Below are 13,172 nucleotides of genomic sequence, written 5' to 3' on the forward strand. Positions count from 1 at the left end.
AATCCGTCTCTACCGGTATGTGAAGGGATTCGGGAAGTTGGTTGTTTGAGACATGTTCTAACCTTATAAGAATTTTTTTTTATATTTATTACTAAAATTGCTAAAAAATAATTGGGACAACAAAATTATTAGAGATCTTTATTAATTCCTACCTACCACCTTATTTGTAGCTCAATGGAAGCTTCCTAAGTTAACCTCCTCTTTTTCTTTGGGTGCCCAAATCCTAATTGGGGCAAATTTGTGGATCACATTTTGATATGATGCCATACAACCCTCGATTGAATTGAGCAAAATAATTATACCAGAGAAAAGATTTTGACATCATTAAAGTTTTATTGTCGTCATCATCGTTAATGTCCAATATCTGTACGTGTTTGTGTTTCCATACCTTGATACCTCAAAAAGATATGCCATCATTATCACTCCTTTCTTCCTATTCAATGAAAAAGAAAAAAAAAAAAAGAAAAAGAAAAAGAAAAAGAAAAGAAAGATATTCATTAGTAGGTCTCGCTGGACTAGTTCCAAGGAGCTGCCCTATCTACAAGACATCCGAGATTCATCCATACACGTGTACGGCCACAAATTGAAGGCTTAATACACTGTTAATCCCAGCCCAACAACTTTAGCTAAGATCCCTGAAGATATGGATGCAGACTGCTACCCATAAGCATATAAAAACCACCAAATTTAGCGGGAAAGCTTGGGCCACCGCTCAGTGTATTCCTCTTTCCCATGGAAAATAGCGATTCAAAAGTGGAAAGATGAGCCGCTTACAATTTATACAATTAACATCGTCACATTAAATCTAATCCCTAGCTGTTGACTAATAAATAAATAAATAAATAATCACAATCTAGAAACACCTTAGCGCACTGTACAAGTAATAAATATAAAGAAGTTCCTCAAAATGGCAAATTTGGCAATTAATGTGAAAGAAGTTTTATAAGGTCTATTTCATATTAATTTTATCATATTTATTAACAAACTCCTTGTAACATCTTTTAAATTTAGTATAATTTAAAAGATTATAATACTTTTTTGGGTATGTTTTTGCACGAAAATCTCACGGGGAGCCAATATATGTCCACAGTCCACGATATATCAGGTTGGATATAAAATGACCCAACACGGGATAATGCCATGTGGCATTAGGACATCAGGCGGTAAGTTAACCAAGGTTCTCTACGGGTAAATTCAAGAGAACATCGGCAGGCATCACTCTGAGCATCGAAGCGAGTAACCAAAAGTCGCACAGAACATTTACGTCCCAAAATAGAAAATTAAAAAATCCCCCGCAATTTCTGTTTTCCTTTTAGGCTTTTTCACGGTTACTGGTTTACAGGCTACACGCTACAGCAAATAAAAGTTTAAGAAAAAGAAAAAAGAAAAATAAAATTACAGTTTCTCATATTTATATATCCGAAGAAAGAGATTGTGCTCTCAACCAAAAATCAAAACCACTCTCGCCCTCATCTCTCTCTCTCTCTCTCTCTTACTCAGTCTCCCTCTCACACTCACACACACAGCGATACATTCCGGTGACTTCTCTCCGGCGATTTACAGGGGCGAGTCAGTGAAAGATGGGAAGAGAATGAGAAGGCGCGATTGGCGATCATGTCGGACTCGTACTCGGACCGCTTCTCGGACTTACTCTGCGGCGAAGGCTCCGAAATCCTGTCGGGAGAGTCGCTGGAGTGCTCGTCGGACATCGATTCCGGACCGTGTGTCGATGAATCGATTGCCGAGTTCATCGAAGACGAGAGGCACTTTGTGCCTGGCGTCGATTACCTCGCTCGGTTTCGCTCTCAGTCCCTCGACGCCTCCGCCAGAGAAGAATCTGTTGCATGGATTCTCAAGGTACGGCACTTTGAATTATCCGACATAAAGTTGTTGGATTTTACCGTAATGCCACCGGAGAAAGTTCGTTACGTCTTTGGACCGGATGGTTAGATCTGAGTCTATCATCTCAGAGCCGCCATCCGATACGGGCACTTTAGCGTCCCTCCGGTTCTGCTAAGATACGCCGGGTGTGCGATTCACCTGCGCGCCGTTGAAATCCTTTTTTTTTTTTTTCTTCCTATTCCTGTCATAATAACATTTAATATTACTATTATTATTACCATCATTATTTATGAAATAGGTTACGTGGTTTGGGTCTTACAGGTTCAAGCTTATCATCGTTTTCAGCCATTGACGGCGTATCTCTCCGTCAACTATTTGGATCGGTTCCTGTATTCTCGCCGTTTACCGGTAAGCTAGCCCCCGTTAACGTCAAGCCAAATACAGTGCGTTTTATCCCACGTTTTACTAAGTATATTCCGGTGATAACTATTCTTTGACTATTCTGAGGTGATAGAAGTAATTTTGTTTGACTTTTCAAGCGTGAAAAAGTAGCTGAGTACGTACCTCGAGTTAATAGAGTGTCTACTCGTGCTAATAAGTGGATAGTGTTTTTGTACAGTAGAGGTGTACGTACTCTCTTTTCTTTTCAGTCGGGGTTAAAAGATTATGGTCCAGTCTTTTTCGCTAATTATGAAAAGTCGGACCATTTACTTAATTCATTATCATTATTTCGCTTGACTTTGGGATACCTACAGTATAAAGTACGCTTTGCTGCTTATCATGCCTTTATAAACTTTGTTTTTTGACGTATTCTTGTCCCAGCACGTGTGAGCATTCGCGTTGCTTCCACAAAGCACGGGAATCTTAAACCTTATAATAATTATGAATATCGTCTTTTTATTTTAATTAATTTTTTTTATGTTCTTTCCAGCAAACGAATGGGTGGCCAATGCAACTATTATCTGTTGCTTGTTTATCGTTAGCTGCTAAGATGGAGGAACCTCTGGTTCCTTCTCTATTGGGTCTTCAGGTAATTAAATTTAACTCATTTTTGTAGACTCTGCGACGACTTTGTTCAATTAGGCTCGTTTTCACATATTGTACGTATTTAATGCATCATAGGTGGAAGGGGCCAAATATATCTTTGAACCCAGAACGATTCGTAGGATGGAGCTCCTTGTGCTTAGTGTTCTGGATTGGAGGCTACGATCGATTACGCCGTTCAGCTTCATCGCTTACTTTGCATGCAAGATTGATTCGGCGGGAACCTATGCTGGGTTTTTAGTTTCACGGGCGACAGAAATTATTCTGTCTAATATGAAAGGTAGTATTTGAGCACATGCATGCATACATACACGTAGATGTACGTATATGTGTTAGTATATTGAAATAGGAACAAAAAGGCCTCTTTTTTTTTTTTTTTAACATGAAATTGAAAGGCTACTTTTTCTTTTCACGATGTCCACAGAGGCTAGCTTTCTCGAATATTGGCCATCATGCATTGCTGCTGCAGCCATACTTTGTGCGGCTAGTGAAATTCCAAATTTGTCTCTTGCCAATCCGGAACACGCGGAATCATGGTGTGATGGACTACACAAAGTAAGCATGTGATTGTGGGTTACGGCTGGGATTTATTTTATTTTTGAAAACAAAAATAGTGTATTATTTATATATGCCAATTCCGAATATATATATATTTATCGATTTTTGCAGGAGAAAATCATCGGGTGCTACCGTTTGATGCAAGAATTTGTGATTGACAATAGCCGGAGGAAGCCCCCAAAAACGTTGCCACAGCTTCGAGTTACAATTCGAGCCAGAGTGAGGTCTAGTGACTCATCGTCATCGTCATCGTCATCGTCGTCGCCCAATAAAAGGAGGAAATTAAACAACTGCCCATGGGTAGTTGATGATGACAAAGGAAACTCCGGGTAAAGGGAAAAAGAAAAGGAAAGTGGTGGTCCAAGTTGTCTAGAAACCGGATTAGTTTTTGGAGGGGGTTTAGAGATGAAATTGACTTGAGTGATTGGTGTAGATTATAGTATATATAATGTATGTATCAGAGTTTGGTGATGATCATGAGTTTGGAGATATATTAATTATTTTTCTTGGTGGGCATGGCTATTCATTAATGGCTTTGCAGGTTCCCGAGGGAGAGGGGATCTGTTGAAGAGAAGGGAAGGGAAAGAGAGTTTGTTTAATAGTGGGAGTGATGGAGTGTGAAACAAGTGCGGGGGGTTGAATTCAAAGGCAGCATTGATTATTGAATGAATGGGGGGAGATGGTGGGGGCCATTTTCATAGGGTTGGGAGGAAATCAAAAGGATTGGCAAAAATGAAGGGATTGAAGTTTGAAGTTTGAAGTTTGGGCTGTTTATGGGATATATAAAAGTCAAGCTTCTGAGCTACCCTCCATCATTGCTTCTTACTGCTCACTCTTTTGATGATAGGGAAGGGAATAAGATGGGGTTCGTTTTTTTTTTCTCTCATAGACTTTTTTGAGTGGTGTACGTGTGCACACGCTTTGGTTGTGTGACACACGGACGTGTGTATGTGTGCTTTTTTGGCGGGAACTGCCTTTTTTTTTTTCTTAACCTTACTGAACGCTCCTTGAGAGTGATGTTCACACGTGTGTTGGCGGCTATGCGTGTGTATACGTTTTGTTTATGTGAATTTTTTAATTTGTTTTTGGAGAGGCCAAACCAAACCTCTTTTCATGGCCTACGTTTGGCCTAACAAATATACAAAGGTCTTTGGGGCCTTTCATGCTTGCTGTATTTGATTCATCAATATAATAATCTTATAGATTTCTTTCACCTCTCTCTCTCTCTCTCTCTCTATCTGTGCATTGCACGTGATTGACAATGGAAACTTTGTAGCTTTGCCATTTGTTTTTATTACTGTGTCTAAGAACTTTTTGAGAATCACTCTGGATTTTTGTGAGGTAGTTGAGTGAAGAGAATAGACTGGATGGCCCCGCTAGCTAGCAATAAAGATGGCTCTTTCAGTGACTATGACTCCTTCCTAGTCGGTACCTCTCGTGACCTATTCATGGCTGTTTGTGTTCTATAATTTGCCCCAGATGTCAGAGACTCTCACAATCACACCCATTTAACTCTAGCTACAGTCTTCAGGGATCCTTTAATAGACATTTAAACAGCAAAATTATTGTAACGTTTCTCCCAACTTGTTTCATTATTATTATTATTATTTTTAAAGCTGAAAATTAAGAAGGGCTTTTTAAATGGAAAGAAAGCTTTGGTACTAATATCACATACTTTATTATCTTTTCATGTATATTGAGCGACGTGCTAGGTAATTAATGTAATGGTGAAGAACAATGAAGGTGGGCACAAATGATAATTTGGGTAAAAAGTGAAGGCATTAAAATGTTTTATTTATATTACAGTTGGAAGGAAATCTACAAATGGCAAAAGCCCAGCAAAGAAGTTGTCATTTAGCCCCCAGATCCCCGACATAGGGTACATTATTTTTGCATGTAGTAACATAGCACAATGGCCCATCGTATGGCGCGTAAAGAGGTAACCATGCATTTTTAGGCATTTTTTCATGCAATCTTATCGCCTCCATGTGTAACATGTAGCACAGGTGGCCGACTGGCCGAGCATCCCTCCTTCACATCTCCATATCACCTCATCCATGCCCATCAAAATTATGTCACTGCTTCGATGGACCACATTCATGAGAAATAGTAACATGATGACAATTTCGGGTCGGTACATGTTCCTGCTATTTCTCTTGGATGGTTGCTTTCTATTATTAATGATAGACCCCCCTATATATTGATATAAATAGATGTTTTCTTTTTAGATTAGATTTCAAACTTTTTCAAATTAATATTACCTTTATTTCACTTAAAATCAAAATCCTCATCGGATCGATTTCGGACACATTAGCCAACTTTATTTGGCTATCACTATCTAAAGAGCTTTTAGCTTCTTCCAACAATGTGGATCCCATAATCCACCGTGTCAAAACCACTAGGTAATTTAATATCATGAATCCATAATTATAAAGGTCACAGCCCAAATATCAATTAATGATCAGTTAAATGTAACGTGGCGTTTCCTCGGTGGGAGCCATGAAGCTTTGGATTAACATGAGAAATCATGGCCCACCCATCTTCCCCATCAAAAAGGTCTCACCATTAAACAAAACATGGATCTGTTTTGTCATCAACATTAATGATAAATTATAAATCAAATCCTAATATATAGCCCACCTCGTGCTTGATAAAATGACAAATTAAAGCTCCATAAAATAGCTAGATTTGATTAAAATAATATGAATGGGACACACAATGGGACATTCGTGGAATGCAATCACTCTACTCTTTACCTCACCCTATCTTTCCCCATTACAATATTTCCCACTTCTCCTACCTACGTATGCGTGCGTGCAACATTTAATCCAAGTTGGTAGGATGTGTTGCCAATACCTACAACATGATTTATTTTTAATTGTACTTTTATTATCATATAATTTAATTAATGAACTCAATTTATAATGCTTATTAGAGAATATTAATTTACAAATGTTTAACCCTTTGAGAGTAACTTTAACACACTGGCTTTTTAATCTGCAAATTGGGGAGGTGTTGCTAGCTAGTGAGTAGTGACGTTATGCCATCTCATTGGATACGAAAAGGTGGAACCTATGAGAGCTTTGGATTTTGTCAGCAACTGGTTCCCACCATTATCCCCTATCATGAAGGATATATAATACTATTTATTATCGGAGTCTGTGCTGTTAATGATTAATTAATTACTTTGTAACTATAATTCACCTATTATGGCAATGCATACACAATAAGGACCGTAACAGCTAGCGACTGCGCGCCAGTGAAAACATAGCTCTCACCAATTACAAGATGACCTGCAATTGTCAAAAAATAACAAGGACCAACGGCCAACGGTTACTTTTTGTTTTTTAAAGCTCAGTGGGAAGATATATATATGGAAATGCAGGCCCCGTAGTACCTTTACACTTCCTTGGATTATTACCATATGAAAAAAAGAAAAACATTTTCCCCACACACAGTCATTGTTGCACCCTTAATCAAATGGAATTAACAACATCCTCTCAATTTCAAATGAACTGAATAATATCAAATTAGTTATAATTGAGAGATATTTTTGTCTTTTCACCTGTTGAGGAGACAAAAATACTTGTCCACTATAATTAACTGGATATCATCAAATTCATTTGAAATGGAAAGAATCCTAATACAAATCAAATTGGGCTGTTAGATGTGTAAAAAACAAGTTATAAATGTGGTGGCCGGTAATTAATTTGAGAGGAAGGCCGACTTGTGGCGGATTCGATCTGTCAACTTTTAACGGTCCAAAATGATAGTTCGTAGGAAGGAGTTGTAGTGAATGGTTAGGAGTGCAAATAGGAATGAATGCTAAATATATATTTGGGAGGAAATTAAGTGTAATTGATGGTAGGATTAAAAAAAGAAAAAGATGTGGCCACACACGTTGTTTTCTGTAAACAAAATGGTTTCTGAAAGTGAGGAATCCTAAGTATAAGCCCAAAGCCAAAAATTCTTATTCCCCTCCCAATGAAAAGACAGGGTTTAAAGTGTGTAGGGGGAGCAGAATATAGCTCTTTACCCGAACTTTTTAATGGGGAATTTTGCAACTTTAGACGGGCATGACAAAGATAGAGGACCCCGAGCATTCAGCTTTTAAAGATGATTTTAGGTTGTAAAACCATGCTCGTGGGGTTGCTCAAAAAGGTCCATAGGCCCCTTGGACTAAAGGCTTCAAAAGCTAGAATGATGCTGAATCCTCAGATATGGTTTGTGATTTTATGCTGAATGCAAGACACCACCATTCTCAAGTCCATGGGGTACTCAATGTCCCTATCCCATGTCATTTTTCTACACCCTCAAGAAAAAAGCAAAAGGAAAAGCATTTTGCTAAAGAAATTTTGGATCTTATATCTCTACCCCCGTTTTTATTTATATATACACCTCAATATTTATACATTGTCTCTTTAATATATATATTCATATGCCTACACATATATGTATGGTTAATTTTTGCTCACATGCATCATGACATTCAATATTAATACAATTTTCTTTTGTGGCTTTCTTCATTAATTACATGCATACAATTATATATATATGTTGATGATCATCCATCATGGATATGCGCCATTGATTTGTATATATATATTTTTTTTATAACTCCTTGTACGTGTGAATATATTGTACGTAGAGTAGGAACTAAAAATAGGTCATCTTTTGCTGGGGTAGCCCGAATATGTTGGCTTTTCCAACTCACGTTGCTCTCTTTGGATGCCATTAAAAGTAGTTGAAAGAGGAAGATGGGGGGTGGCTACTATCGAGGGAGCGTGGATGTCTTGCTGTTCTTTTTTGCTTTGTGATAGTGCCTGGACCTCCATTTGGAAGGTGGAGACAAAAGAGTCATCGGTTTAATCATCAAAAATAAGAACCACATGATATCTCATCTCCTCCTGTTTGATTCATCCATCTTAGACATATATGGTTTCTCCCTTGTAATATATAATTCACCAAGCAGTAGAAACTAGAAAGATCTTAGCTACACATGCCTCATTTGCATGTAAAGGACAAAAGAAAATGAGAAAAATGAGAAAAAAGCAGCCTCATTTTATGAAGGTGAAATAAAACAAAAGGTGGGATTAATTGCGGAAAGAGGTGGCTGTTTAGCCGAAAGCCTAGCTAAGCTCTAGTAACCAAACTGCATTTTAAGAAGTAGGAAGGAAATACAGGATGAGGAAAGTACAATTTGATTAAGACAGATTGTGGAGGGAGGTGTGTTTTTAATAGAGAAAAATTTACCTTTTATTAGTCGTCCTTCTATCAAAGGCTAAATTAGAAAAAAAGAAAAAGGGAAAGGAAACCTTTCAACACTTTGCTTTATCTGATAATTAAAACACAACTTTCTAGTACCAATCCACACTTTGAAAAAAGAAAATCAAATCGTCCACATGCATTATGTTTCTTTTTTCTTTTTTCTTTTTTTTTGGCAACATTTTGGCTTACTATCTAGTACTAGCTAGTATATCTTCTTCCCCTAGACTTTCTCAAAGTATATATACGCATATAAAGAATTCATTCTAGCTAGTGCATGCATTTCTCAACCACATAGAGATTACCATATTCTGTACTACAAGGAATTAAAAGTACTTCAATTAATAAACAACACCTTTTTGTGTTAAGAAATGTTTCGTTTCTATCTTTTGCTCATCTTTTGTTCATCTCCGTACAAGAGATACATAAATTCATCATTGAATTTGTAGAACCCATATGTGAATCTCTCTTGTCTATTTCCATATAAGAGATGCGTAAATTCACCATTGAATCTATAGAACCCAGACGTGAATCTCACAGATTCTATTAAATCACCCATTATCCCAAAAGTTTAAGTTGATTTGAATATGTAAATTTAATCATTTAATTAATATTTTAGCATATCCAATTATAACTTTTTTTTTAATAAAAATAAAACAGACAATAAATATGTAGGAAAATAACACCAAACACGTCCATGATCTCTTTTGTGTTAGTTACTCAACCAGTGAAAAATATATAATATATGGACATGCATGATTACTCTCACCATATTGCTTCCAACTCATTGTATATACGAAGTAAAAGATGGTGAAGAATCCTCACATTTTAACCTATGAATGCTAAATACTGTTCACTTTGCTTTAGAAATGCTTGGCACACCCTTTACACTCAGCTTTTGCAATTTATGTAAAGGCACTTCGCCTAATTGGTACTATCTATTCTTTTCTTTAAGGGATTGTCTCCCTCAAGGATTATCTGAAATTTATCGGAAAGAAGGTGAAGGCATAATATCTTTTGGGCTTTAAGCACTTTGATATCCAGGTTATGCAACCCCATGGCCCCACAGATTATATAGGATCCTCTCCATTTTACGTATTTAATAGTGATAAATTTGATGTCACGTCATTTAAGACTTTTAAATAACGTGACACCTTATACATGGTTAAATACAATGAAACAAAATTTAGACCATAAAATGATTTATCTTCGTCAACAACAACCTCAACAACTCAAAAGATTAGATTGAAGATAAACCGGAGCAAACTTAAAACAAACGAGTTTATTGATGATTTGTTGATAGCATTTAAAGTTAGAATTTCAAACTTTCTTGCGTTTATCTTCACAATAGATCATGTTAAACCCCTACAATGATTCAGAGCAAATTTACCAAGCTTTATTTTCTGTTTGTGCCAATGTAAAATGTTTTTTAAAAAGCGTTTTTTCAAAATCGTGGTCAAATCAAAAAACATTTTCAGTTGACTATGAAAACTTGAAAAATCTTTTTTTAAAAACCATAAGCCTTCTTGTTGCGCACACACACACACTCTCTCTCTCTCTCTCTCTCCGTCCATTCTTCACTGTTGTCGAAGGCTGGCCGCACGAGTTTTTTGGGAACTATCACCTGCCAGTCGCCAAAAGTTGTTGGCTGTTTTTCACTATCGATGATTGTCCATACGAGCCAAACACCAAAAAGCATTTTCAAAGAAGAAAAAAAAAATGATTTCGTTGAAAATATTTTTTGACAAAAAACATTTATGTTGAAACAAACATAGTCTGGTTTGTCCCCAAGAGGGAGCTCAATCGGCTGGGACCACGCCTAATGAAGCGGAGGTCACTAGTTCGAATCCCCCTCCCCCTCTTGTGCAGACATGTAAAAAAAAAAAGTCTGCTTTGTTATGGTAATCATATTCCCAGCCCACCAAAAATAGCTTTGATTAATTTTGGGCTTAATATATATCCGAGTGTCTGGAGGTCTAATGAACTGCTCAACCTATGAGGCCTAATTCTACACCAGCACTAACATTGGCTCAGTCCATGAAAGCTCCAATAACTTCGCCTCACTCACTGCATTCTACTCAAATTGGGCCAAGTTGGGCTGGCGAACACCCACGAACCACAGCGCTCCAGCATTCGGCCTGGGCTTCCAAAGTGGTCCGGGCCGATCTTGGGCTAGCATTTTAAAAGTTAGCCCTTTGGTGCGTTGTGCTTAATCGTGCGCGCTTCAAAAAACGACCAGAATAAAAAAACAAACAATATCTATATTAATTATTAATTATTATCGCATAAAAAAGTAAGATCTTTGATTTAATTATATTAAAAGAGGTTAAAATATCTGATTACTTAAAATAAAAGGATGGGCCATTCCAACAGCATAATTTGACAAGAAAAAATTAATAATTTATTATGGGAACCGTAAGATTAGCATTTCACTTTATCACTTTAATAAAAATATTAATATTTCTTAGATCATATAATAAACAAGTTAATCATTTCTGATGAATGTTACAAGAAACCTTGCTTTTAGGTAAGAGTCTGGGGCCACGAAAACGATTTATACCAGTAATTATTTTATTTGGTATGTGAAACAGTAGAACCGTACATGCCCGGAATTAGTTATAACTTATGTCCTCGAAAAAAAAAAAAACCGAACTTCTCCCTACTTTATTTCCTTGATATAAAAAAGTTATAATAGTTTATTGTGGATCATATCATAAGTGATAAGCTAATTAACTCAACGATCATCAAATAAACTGAGTTTTAAATTCATTATAAATTAAGTTTTTCCTTATATGTATTATAAACACGTATTTCAAAAGGATGTAAACATGCACCTACGTTATTATCACTTTTTTTTGGAGAGAAATTTCTTCTTCTATATTGAAAAATTATCTAGAACAAAATGCTATAAATAGAAAGAGCTTTTTAGCTATGATATTACAATGCTAAAAATGTTACGAGGGATCTCTTCCATCCAGATTTTTTGTAGTACTTTTTCATGAGTAACATATTTAGCCAAATTATGTGCAACACCGTTGGCTCCTCTCTTGACATGTTCTGCCGTTCACTTACGAAATCCATGAAGGACTGTGAAGATATCATCAATTATCTGCCCGTACCTACATTATTATTACTAATCACTCATAAAAGCAAATAGGTTTTACTAACCGCATCTGTGCGGTTATTAAATACGGTTATTATTTGTTACGTACATTTTAGGTAATAGGTATATTTTAGTCTCTGGCCTTCTTTGAGTTTCTATTACGACCTATTTTAAACGATATTTTAATTAATTTGGGCCAATTTTTAGTATTTTTGATTTGTTTGAATTTTTTTTTTAAAAGCCCTAATGTTTTGAAAATATATTGATTCCACACACACACACACACACACATATATATATATATATATATATATATTCTAATTTAAATTGGAAAATGCTAGGTGTTCTTCTAGTGTTCTTTTGGTGTTCTCCCAACTGTGATGTGATTTTTAAAATTATCGTTGAATTTGAGATTATCATTATTGAATTTTAATCTATTGGTGATTTTAAAAGGCACATCACAGTTGGGAGGACAACATGAGAACACAACATGAGAACACTAGAAGAACATCTAACATTTCTCAATTCACACCCTCACCCCAATTAAAAAAAAAAAAAAAAAATCATGTTCACATTACTTTGTAAATGAGACACTGTGTTAGTTATTTGACATGAAACTTATTTAATTATGTTTTATATTTTGGTCGAGGAGTTGTTATGTAAATATTGGCAACCTTTTTTCACGTTGAAAGTTTGGGTTGTGATGGCTCTAAGCACGCTTGTCCCTACTCTTACGAACAACTCTCTAAATAAAACCCATGAGAGGTTATAACACAGGAAGCATACAACCACACACACAATCTTTTCATGATTTCCTGTTTTTAAGTTCACACTTGTTCTTCCTTCTGTGTCTTTTGTTATTTCATAAGCTTTCGGTGGGTTTGTTTTAACAAATAATAGCTTCTAATCTTGACTCTTCATATTCTATAACATAACATGCCATGCTGTGTTTAACATGAGACATACACAACCTTAATTAACTTCGTTCTATAAAACTTTTTTTTTAATTAATTATGTTACATCTCACACTCGTGTTACATCGGCTGATCTTGAGTATTTTTAGAAGCTTACATAAATGTGTGTTGGAAAAGACTATTCATCAAATTCCCTATGTTCTATAGGAAAAATCATACTTAGTTTTTAGTTTAATCTTTGAGTTTTCAATTTCAAAAATAGAATTTGTGAAAAGCAAAGACAATCAAGTTCAAATTGGATTCTGGGTCAATGCAGAAGTTTAGTGTGAAACACTCGAACAAAAAAAAGGAGTATAGTGTGAAAGCAATGGTACGACTTTCACCGAAAGGTAAAAGGGAGGGCAGTGGAGTGAAACCGAGTGAAAAAGAAGGCCAATAATGCACAA

The 13,172-nt window shown here is 36.1% G+C and overlaps 1 protein-coding gene across 1 annotated transcript; it reads left to right on the forward strand.

Moving 5' to 3' along the window:
* The first annotated feature begins 1,440 nt into the window (after nucleotides 1-1,440).
* Nucleotides 1,441-4,657, forward strand: LOC132177823 (cyclin-D1-1). Its single transcript, XM_059590288.1, has 6 exons — nucleotides 1,441-1,857; nucleotides 2,164-2,250; nucleotides 2,774-2,872; nucleotides 2,965-3,166; nucleotides 3,311-3,441; nucleotides 3,556-4,657. Exons 1-6 carry the CDS (start codon nucleotides 1,615-1,617, stop codon nucleotides 3,775-3,777), a joined length of 984 nt encoding a protein of 327 aa, XP_059446271.1. The 5' UTR covers nucleotides 1,441-1,614; the 3' UTR covers nucleotides 3,778-4,657.
* The last annotated feature ends 8,515 nt before the right edge of the window (nucleotides 4,658-13,172 follow it).

Source organism: Corylus avellana, chromosome ca4 (assembly GCF_901000735.1).
Source record: "Corylus avellana chromosome ca4, CavTom2PMs-1.0".
Taxonomy (NCBI): Eukaryota; Viridiplantae; Streptophyta; class Magnoliopsida; order Fagales; family Betulaceae; genus Corylus; species Corylus avellana.